At 48.3% G+C, this 10,875-nt stretch overlaps 1 protein-coding gene across 1 annotated transcript; it reads right to left on the bottom strand.

Moving 5' to 3' along the window:
* Positions 1–5,331: 5,331 nt before the first annotated feature.
* On the bottom strand, positions 5,332–10,570 carry LOC142044002 (zinc finger CCCH domain-containing protein 11A-like). Its single transcript, XM_075055947.1, has 9 exons — positions 10,546–10,570; positions 10,190–10,285; positions 9,914–9,979; positions 8,865–9,365; positions 8,137–8,210; positions 7,105–7,429; positions 6,623–6,792; positions 6,156–6,223; positions 5,332–5,596 (listed from the first exon to the last, which is right to left on the bottom strand). The coding sequence occupies exons 1-9, from the start codon at positions 10,568–10,570 to the stop codon at positions 5,332–5,334; spliced, it is 1,590 nt and encodes a 529-aa protein (XP_074912048.1).
* Positions 10,571–10,875: the final 305 nt, after the last annotated feature.

Genomic DNA, 10,875 nt, shown 5'->3' with positions numbered 1-10,875 from the left:
AATCGACACCGTCTGAGAACGAGCGCAGGTTCGAAGGCTTCGCTCTCAACAGGGACTTCCTCCAGTCCTGGCAAGAGCTGGCTTCGCTCTTTCTTGGACGGAAAGTCTCCTGACGGCTTGATCGGTCAAATCTTCTTTTTCAAAGTAACCCTAAAGAAAGGTATCAGTAAGTGAAAAAGAAGAAACAGTCCTACTCCCTGGTCTAACCTTCCAGCTTGCTGACCTGCCTGTGTCCTGTACCAAAGACCAAGAAGGGAACAAAACTTTTTTGTTGCACCCCAACAAACGCACGAGAGGAGTACTAGTGCACCTACCTGTGGGTACTTGCGGGTTATAAAGCACAAAGTATTTCACTTGGGCAGTCTCTCTTGCTGCTCTACTTTGTGCCTTTAATCGCTTACAAAAATATTAAAGATGCTTAACGCCCCCCCCCGTGTATTATTAGGACAGTCAGATCACAAGGAAGGCAGAGCACCAGGAACTGCGTGTTCTCATCCCCCGTGTCAATCCGTCAGCCTTACCCCAGCCGCAAACAGCTGCTGATGATTTACCTGCTGGTCACCGCACTCCACTAGGCTGACAGCGCCCTGGGTGTCACAAGTTACATAGAGAATGCTGCACTATGATGCGTATGCAAACCACCCATCATGTCGTCTGAAGCACAGGACAAGCTCTTGCTAACGCATCTCATTCTCTGGATGAGAATCTGGAGCCAAGTTGTCCAAAGCTGAAGCAGAACAGCCAGAATTTCCACTCTTTACCGTTGTTTTAGTCAACTCTACCTGTTAAATACTGTCTGGACATACATACACATACCTGTTTATGCACACACCAAGAGCGAGGGATGATAAAGTCAGCAAGAGCGATAGTAAAGATTAGAATGTGGGGCTATTTGCCACAGCAGACTGCATAAAAAGTCTCTCATTTGGAGGGATCTGGCAAAACCAAAAGATCTACATAACAGTTTGATGAATGTGCCTTCAAGGCTGATGCTTTATAACACGAGTGATTTTGGGGTCAGCACACAAACAGGCATACCTACGTACACGCATACAGTATCAACGTTTCTATATGCACGAGCGTGCACAGCGTATGTTGCACGATACACGTAGCGAGAGCAACTCTCAGCCCTAATCGGACACGCGGAGTTGCAATCAATTAACAGCAGGGAGACAGCAGATCGAGGACACAGCAAGCTTTGAGAGGCAGGGAAATGCTTCCTTTGCAAGTGGCATGGCTGCGTGATCCCAAGAATTTGGAATTACTTTGATTTTTAGGAAAGAATTTGTTCTCTTTTTACATCAGAGCCAATGCTACAAGTTTGCCATCATACGCTGTTCTCTAATCCATAAATCCATCATCATGCATTGCAGCAAGATCACGGAAGGTTTGAAAAGATGCCTTAGGTCCAGTTCGACAGCTGATGATTTTTTGGTGCCTCCAGAGCTGAACCTGATCTTCCTTAGCCACAAGCAGGTTTTTTTGATGCGAAGTCAGATACTTTGATTCTTACTGTTCTAAAGATACTAAATGCCATAAAACCTGCAACCACACCAGACAAAGCTCAAATTCAAGCGGTTCTGACCCCTTTCATTCAGATGCTGCGCGTTTCTGTGCAAGTATTTCTGACTCTCTTGGACAAAACGGAATGAAATCGTTCTTACAAGTTAATAACAAAAGGTTGGAACCTTCTACTCACACAAACACTAGCGGATTTTCCAGGAGATTTTTTTTTTTTCTGGCAGGGGATTTTCCCAAGTCTGAAATAAAGAGAGGACGAGTTGGGTTCTCCTGTTAGTTACTGGGTTTTGACTGCTTGGCAAAGGGAATTGTTACGGGTTTGTGTGGCGGGGTTTTGGTAGCAGCGCAGGGGCTGCAGGGGTGGCTCCTGTGAGAAGCTGCTCGAAGCTCCCTCAGCTCGGAGTCGGACCCGCCTCTGGCCCAGGCCGACGCAATCAGCGACAGCGGCAGCGCCTCTGGGATAAAATATTTCAGAAGGGGAACCTGCAGCGAGTAGGGGGATTAGGAACGTGAGAGGAACAGCTCTGCAGATACCGGGGTCGGGGGGGACGAGGGGCGCCTGAGGAGGTTGATGCCCCTGCAGCCCATGGAGGTGAACGGTGGAGCAGAGGCCCCCCAAGATGGCCGTGGCTCCATGGGAAAGCCCGCGCTGGAGCCGTGTGTGGCTGAAGAGCGGCCCGCGGCAAGGACCCACGCCAGGGAAGTTTGTGAGGAACTGCGGCCCGCGGCAAGGACCAGACCTTCCTGAAGGACTGTCTCCCGTGGGAGGGACCTCACGGTGGAGCAGGGGACGAGTGCGGAGTCCTCCTCCCCCTGAGGAGGAAGGAGGGGCAGAGACAACCTGTGAGGAACCGACCCCAGCCCCCATGCCCCGCCGCCGGGGGGAGGAGGGAGAGAAACCCGGGAGTGGAGTTGAGGCGGGAAGGAGGGAGGGGTGGGGGGCAGGTGTTCGCAGGTTTGGTTTTCCTTCCTAATAGCCTTGGCTTGTTTGGGTTTGCAGTAAACTAAATGGATTTTGTTTCTTCCCCAAGTTGAGCCTGTCTTTTGCCCGTGACCATAAGGGGTGAGTGATCTCTCCCAGTCCTTATCTCGACCCACGAGCCTGCCTTATGTTTTCTGCTCGTCCCACCGTGGCCCGGGGCGGCGGGGGGAGAGGAGAGTGAGCAAGCGCCTGCGTGGTGCTTTGTTACCGGCTGGGCTTCAACCACAACAGCAGTGAGACCAGTTGTTAAGCGCGAGGTTTCCTTCCCTTCTTCAGTATTGATGGGACTATTCACTTTTCACCCTTAGCACCTTCAAAAACAGACTCTTGTGTCATATAGATTCCTACGCATCTCCTCCTAGAAATTACTGGATGTGTTGCTGATGCCATTGATAATTAAAGGAAATTTCAAGCACGACTTCTGCAGTTTGCAGAAGCCAACACTTAATTGGAAGGCCATTAAGGACCACTGCTTTGCCCAGCAGAGGCATTCCAACACAAATCAGGAGGAATTCACGGTCTAGAAGGTGCCATTTCTTTTCCCTAGGAAGTGAGACACACCTGTACAGTGCAACTTTACTATATCCACCACCATGCGGGGAACAAGAGAAATCCCCTCAGATCTAGCTCTTTTGAATGTCCAAGCAGCTCAGCATTTCGCTTGTCGCCTTCCATATTCCTGAGCAGGAGTACAACTGGACCCCTCCAGCCACCCGGGCTGCAGAAAAAGTGCAGCGCAGTCCATCCGTTGTTACACACATTTGAAAGACAAAGACTCGTCGCAGGCAGAGGCAGATTCTTTCTCCTTCACGTTCAACAAAGCCACCAGCTCAAGAAACAGCAGGAACCGAGACCTAGCCAGTATCCGCTCACTGGACTCCAAACTCAACCCTCTCCACACGTTTCGTGCTTTAAAGCCTTGCTACGGGGAAGGCTCACGCAGCCAGGTTTCAGGCATCGCTCGGCTTACACAGACATACTGACATACCCAGCTCTTTCCTTGATTTTGGTTTGGAGTGAATTTCCTCTGCGTCGTCCGGCACCAAGTTCATATATTCATCAAAGCCCTAAAAATCAGCAACAAGAGCCTTCGCTGAGCTACGTGCCCTGCTCTAAACTTCAGCAACGACGACACAAGCTATCGTGAGCTGTGCTGACGTGGGCTGGACAATTAAGACTATCAATTGGAGAGGCACGAGGTATTTCCACCCCCCATGCTAGCTTTTCCTGGCAGGAAGAAACGGTTTTATGACTTTGAAGAACAACCAACAAAATACCCAATCCAAAGACATCCCGATACTCACAATGATGCAGCCTTCTAGCCGCATGTTCACTTGCTCATAAAGCCACACCTGGATCCTGGACCTCTGCAAAACGATGGAGGGGGAGAGCACAACAGGAACATAAACCCTCCACACAACGTTGTCCTCTCCTTCTGCATTAAGAGGCAGTAACTCTCCCGCGTGGTTTCGGTTACGTCCTCGGTCATTTTTAAGGTGGTAGACTATTTCGGAAATCCTCTCTGCCTTCACTGGCGAACACGCAACAGCACAGGCTTTAAGACTGTCACGGAAAACAGCCCTGCACACCCGACTGCAAGAGCAAACGCCTCTTACAAAGGTAACTCCTTAAGGTGAGAAGGAAAAACGCCCAGCTCGGAACTAGCTGTTCTTCTCACGGATCGCAACGACAGCAAGTTCTTCAGTTCAAGCGAGACCGGCTCCAAAAACCCCATCCTGAACTCTCAAAGACCCGCCCGGCGTGCCGCCCCGCTCCCCACACGGCTCGAAGGGCCCTGCGCAAGAAGCACCGGGACGCTCCTCTCACACGGGGCCGAAGCCGCGGCAGCCCGGCGGTACTCACGTTCTGCAGCTAGCGGAAGATGAGGTTCTGGAGCGGAGCGTTAAGGACGCCCCACAGACAGACCACGCACCCGCACCTTTCCTGCGCCAGGGTTCGGTAAAAACGCTGTTAACTGCTGTCATGGGGAACAGCTCAACTACCGGTGAAGGCGGAGGCAGCCAGGCTACGTTTCATACAGGACCTTCAGGAGAATACGAGCATAACAGGGAAGACTAAAATATTTACAGAAACCATGGCGTACACCAAACCCCATCTCCATGGACAGCGCCTAGGCCGGGGACAGCGAAGGCTGACGACAGAGCAGGAGGAGGGAAGCAGCGAGGGGGAAGCCTTCCTCGCCGGGCTCTCGCGCGCTCTTCCTCTCTCCCAAAGTCCACGACCGACCGACCCATGCTGGCAGAAGTCTCAGCGGGAGAAAGTCCTTTGGCAGGATAAAGCGTCGGCAGCTTGGGGCTGGGTGACCCTTCTGGAGCCGCAACAGCAGTTTGCTCAGTTTTGGTTTCAGACCTTTCCTCTAGGAACGAAGACAGCACAGTGGATTATCAAAGCACGCAAGTGTTTTCTTCCAAAGAGAAAGTATTGACAATCCACTCCCACAACCGATTTTTCCTCTGCCAGCAGCAAATGCCTGAGGGCCGCCCCACCTTCACAAATCCTCGTAGGAAGAGAAGAGACTCAAGTTCTTCAAAAATTTAAGACAATGATTCAAAAGGTAGCTGCTAGGGAAAACGATCCCTGGTGGCAGGGTACACAATAGACCCCAGTCTCAGCTGTCTTCTGCAGGGTCACAAATTCAGACCGCATGTCTGACCAGCAGGGAAGTTTAGGACAACTGCCTGCACATACTCCCGAAGTCTACCAGTTCACCTGTGCTTTAAGACTCCTTGCAAAGCCTCAGCTAGAAAAAGAATCACCTCTGGGTAGCCAACAAAATAATCAGTTTCAATTTCTTTCTTTCTTTATTTTCAGCCGTCAATCAATTCACCAATTTCCATGAAGAAGTCCTCCTCATCATTCTCTGGGTCCATGTCAATTTTGTCTTCCTGTTTGCCTCCTGAGATTTCCCAAGGGAACTTCTCAAAGTTGTCTTCTACAGAGAAGGTGGCTTCCCAGGCCCCTGAGAAGCTCAACCGGCGTTTCTTTACGGCTACTTGTGAGGAAGCTGAGGTCGAGCTTGAGGCCTCTGACTGTGCCACAGAGTCTGCCTGGCTTCCAATGTGCAGTTCAGGACTGGGAAGAACAAGAAAGAGAGCAAATCAGTGGATGGCATTCCTTAAGCAGGGAGATGTTTTCTGCAAACCAGCTCTTAAAATGGTAGTTAATCCCTCCTACACCTCAGCCTTACGCAGGGATTGTTATTCAATTAACCTGGGGCTACTTCTAGAGTCCAATGTATCAGCAGGTACATTTTGCAGTTTGGGGATTTATCCGCAAAGACACAGCACCTGGGGTCTGGCCAAGAAGGTTCCATTGTTGTCGCCAGAGACACTTTGCCACCTTTGCTAATTTGACTGCAAAAATGTTACCAAGTCAACCTCTGCAGGCGTTCAGAAAACCCAAGAAGCCACTGAAAAGCTGTACCAACTTGCAGCGTTTTCAGACAACAATCTAGATAAGCAGTCCAGCCAGCTGCTAGAAACTTATTATTTCAGACGAATTTTTCCTCTGCTGGATTTTGGCATGATTTATCTCAAAACTCTAATTTTTCCATGTGTGAAAAAAAAAAAAACAACTTAGTTTCACCTGAAAGGCACACTGATCAAGAAAAAGAACAAGCTGTGGTTGTTACCTGGTTTGGGGTTTTCCTCTCCCGCGTATGGAGAAGAGGCTGCCCTCTGGAAAAGCCGGAACAACAGCCTAGGAAGAAGCAAGATGGTTTTTAGGATACACAGGTCAAAGACTGCTTTGCAGATTCTTCCTCCGCTGCTTCTCCTCTGGCATTGCTGAGCCTTAACCAAAACACAGAGCCAGGGCACACCTGAAGAAAAGTTAGCATTCCCTTAAAGTTTACTAACGATCTTGGGTCTTTTTAAAGAACGCAGCATTAAGGGACGTAGCAGAGCATTATGGAAACACTGCCATTCACCTGGTGAAAAGCAGAAAGGTACTACAAGCGTCCTGTCGACCGCTTCTGGATTTAAAAGGGAACGGAGACCCGTAGAACATTTCAGTCTTCCATCTTTTCTCCAAGAGGAGGCTACAACTTGGGCATAAATTTTACTGGGGACCCACTACTGCCCCAGCCGCTCTCCTTACCACAGCTGCTTTTTTAGCTGAAGGCTCCTTCCCGTCGCCACCAGTGGCACTCAATGGCTTCACAGCCGCCACGGCAGACGGATGGCTCTCGGCTGCCTTACGTTTCAGTGGCTGCTTTGTGGGGAAGGTGGCTTTCCCATCCAAAGGCTTCAGGCACCCCTGCCGTGTGGCTAGAGTAAAAGGAAGAGAGAACTGATACCGTCTTGCTTTGCCTCAGGAAAAAAAAAACCAACAAACAAACAGGTTCTCAAACAGCGCCACAACCCTTCTAGTTAAAAGTATTTAGCCAGCACAATTACACTGCCATTTCCCAGATTCTCAGCAGTATTTTCCACACCGTAAACTCTGTTTACCAACAAGCCATAAGAAGGAGCAAAGAAATTACAAAAAGGAGCCAGAGTTACAACGTGAAAATTGTCACCCTCTGCCTTTCTTTCAAAGCATGACCTAAAGTAACTCTTTCACATACACTCAACACTTACTTTCAGCTAACCATTCCAGAAGTCGAGCTGTCCGTTCTTCTGCTGATAGGGCAGCACCCTTTCCGGGGCTTTCAACCCCATCTCCCGGAGATTTCACCAATATCCTCTTTGGAAGCTGATAAGCTGACCCTGAAACCACACTGGATTCAGGACTCCCTGATGCTGCAGTTTTACCCTTGATTGCCTGTTCAATAGGAGATGGCACAGCAGCTGCTTCCTTCTGAAGCTTCTCTTCTTGGCGTTGCTTCAGTTGCCGCTTCTCCCACATTATCTCTTCAAGGCTCTTCACTTCAACTTTAGAATTAGTTGCACTCTGATCAGAGGGCTGGAAGGAAACAAAAGAAGAGGACTAAGAGGACAAAAATCTATGGAGATTTCATTAAGAAAATCTCAGTAGCAATCCCTCCGAAATAGCTCCATGTGGAACAGAGCATGTTAATACCATTCAGAGCTGACATTTTTCCCCAGAAAACGTTGCCTGTAACCTGTCACAAGGTCCATGCTTTGCTATGGAAACAGTTTCAAAAGCCTACAATTCCCAACACAGCAAGCTTCTTCAATAGAGCAGAAGACTCTAGCTGTAATCTATTACATTCTTTTTCAGCAACAGGAAGCCATACAAGCTCCCCCAAGACAGCATTCCCTGACAGACTGGTTTCCTCTAATACAAACCTCCAGCCTTTTCTATTAAAGTTCTTTGCCCAGGATTTTAAGATCTCCTTCTTCCAGTCTCACAGATAAAGTCACGGAGAAGAAAAACATTAACCTCGCAGATTTTATCTGGTGCTAATAGGGTTTCTTATTCACTGTCAGGTATAACAAGATTAAGTCAAAGCTTGGCGTTTAACACGTTGTCTGGAAATGCTATTCAAAGTAGTGACAGGACTTGCGACAGCACTGCAGCGCTTACCAAATGCAGAAAGGTAGGAACACCCTCCAACTGGGAGCATGCAGCCAGTTACAAACAAAACATAACAAAATATATCAAAAACTGTATGAACAGATAGATGTATGTCTTCACAAAGGACTCACCTCTGCAGGTGCAGAGACAGCTTTGGGAAAAGGCTTGCTCAATTCCACTATCATCTTTTCTTCTCTTCCAGGTGCTTCAAAACAAGCAAAAAAACCCCAAAACAAAACATCATCATTTTGTCAACAGCAGAAATAAAGAATCCTGGCTACCTCTGTTTCCTTGCTGTGTTTATTTCCTCACGTCTAATAATGGGACAGAGGGAAAGGCTACAGTAAGCAATCCCTGCACCGTTCGAGCTCTCTTTCCCTCAATCGCACTATTCTCTTTTTACGTGGCTTATATAATCTTAACGATATCTTTACTGCTCTGCCAATTTTGACAAAAACTGGCCCTCACATTAAGAAGTTGATACATGCTTTGCAAACATAGATACATCAATAACTGAATTAAACAACACATATGCCAAAGAGGAAGGTAAGCCTGGATTCAGCCCAGGGAAGATCCCATACCACAAGCGGATGGCAGAAAAAACAGAAGCAAGAAACTAGGCTACAAAGCTCCTCAGTGGAAGAATTTTCCAGTGGGAAATACAGAAAGCTATCACGTGATTCATGGAAAATAATATGGTTGCATATTCTGGCACTTCCTTGCCTTCTGACTTTGTAGCCTTAAACTCTTCTACCCTCTACGATATGCAGAAGGAAAAAGCAAAGCAAAACCTCAGCAAACTGAATTTGCTTGACAGGGGAAGCGCTTCACCAGGGCAGGTATCAAATCACCTTATTACCTATTAGCTTTGTGATCTGTAACAACCTCCTCCCTGTCGCGGCAGGTTCAGGTTGTGCTGGTGGAGCTGGCACTTTTCCTCCACTCTGCTGCATCCGCAGAGCTTTCTCCCGCTTGATTTCTTCCAAGGTTTTAACGTGCACTTCTCCTGCTGGCTTGGCTTTACGTGCCGGCTCTGCCGGGCACGCTTGGCTGAGCACAGACGGAGCAAGTCTGCTCCGCTTCTTGGGATTGCTCTCAACTTTTGTCTTGGTAGGAAACTCTTTTGGTTTTTGCTTCTCTCGTTCCAATCGCTTGTGGGTTTTTTCAGCCAGGGAGCCTGAGAAAGTTTTGACGTGAACTGCAGGGGAAGGTCTTGCCCCCAAGCTGGGATCTTCTGTTTTACAACGTCCTTCAGTCTGGGGTTTCACTTGAGGTTCTCCTCGTCTCTGATTAGCGCTCTCAAGTCGAATTTCCTCCAGTGTTTTCACACGGAACTCTCCTGCCGGCTTAGCAGCCTTCTCTGTCATCATCAAAAAAAAAAGAGAAGCACCAACATTTAAGGAGAGTCCAGCAATATTTAAAGTCTCCAAAATCTGTCACAGTACTAAGGAAAACTAGGTTTGCGTGATCCCAAGAATGCATCTTAGGACAGCACCATTCTGCACGGTATTCTCCTCCCTTAAGCCACTTGTATTTGGAAAACTAGTGCTATCCGGAGAGAGTGGCGACACAAAAAGCATTAGTCTATTTTATTTTGTTACTTTCTCAGACCGCTGTCTCTCTGTTCACATCTCAAACTCCTGCTCCTGGCAGTGCTTCTGTCCTACTTGTGTGTAAGCTTACTGCAGCTTCTGACGGTTCACAGCAGTTTTCAAGCAGAAACCTTGATGAGGCAGGAGTGGACAACACCCCCCCCTAGAGCCAGATCTCTGACAGTGGCTAAACAGGACAGCTTCAGCACTCGAGCAAGAGGAATCAGGCAGGTTTCTTTAAATTAACTTTTAGGGCTGTAGGAAAGCTCACGGAAAGACAAAAGGGGAAGGCATACACTGGGAAGCCAGTTCGTACCTGTCTCTGTATGGCTCTGTTCAGAGGGCAGTCCTAGCCTCTCCTTCAGGGACCTGGGGACTTGAACTACAAGAGAGAACAGAAAAAGTTCGGCAGACTGCATAAATCTCCATTTGCTGTTCACGTTTCACAATGAGAGCCATCACTTCACTGGGATTCAGAGCTACCTTGAGCCCTCAACCAACACGCAAAAAGAACCACTAGAAGAAAGGACAAACAGCGAACCTAAACACAAAATCTGGGCATCAAATCCAGATGTCTGCTTAGTAGCTGCACCTCTCTTTGGTGCTTTGGCAGCATTCTCCAGAACCTCTATCTTCTTCCCCAGCCTGTCAGCAAGGTTGCGCTTTAACGGAAGGACACTTCTACCAGCTTCAGAAAGAGAGAAAACAAGCAATGCTTGAAGAACATTTCTCTGGAGGAGGATTTTAGAACAGTCAGCCACAAACTTCAATGCTTCCAGGGATCTTTTCTTAGATTTGCCTTTCAGCTGCTAACCACATTTGCCACTTCTGCCACCAATACACACCTCTGCCAAAACGTATTTTCCTCCGGCACGCAGCAAAATTACCCCTAAACACAGTCACGTTTAGACGAGGGCACCCGAACAACGGCTCACAAAAAGCTCTTACCCATGGAGGCTTTCCGTTTTCCCATCCTCTCGCCAAGATTCACTTCAATCACAGGCTCCTCCCCTAAACCAAAGACTAATCTCTTCGCTGCACAGAAACCAGTAGCCACTAAGAGCATTCTCCTTCTAGCCCACCTCCCAGCAAAAGGCACTCTTCTGGTAGCCAAACCACAGAAACGAGTGACTACGCGTAGTAGTAGTGCCACACCTTTTTTGCCTTTCAAAGGAATTTGTGCAGATCTGAACACCACCACTTATACACAGACTCGTAGCACGCTACTGTCCGCAAGTGCCACCGTCAGCCTCGTCAACGCTTCAAAAATTGGCTACT

The sequence above is a fragment of the Buteo buteo genome, chromosome 23, assembly GCF_964188355.1.
Source record: "Buteo buteo chromosome 23, bButBut1.hap1.1, whole genome shotgun sequence".
Lineage (NCBI taxonomy): Eukaryota > Metazoa > Chordata > Aves > Accipitriformes > Accipitridae > Buteo > Buteo buteo.
Note: the sequence above shows the minus strand (reverse complement) of the source record. Positions and strands in the feature narration are given on the sequence as shown.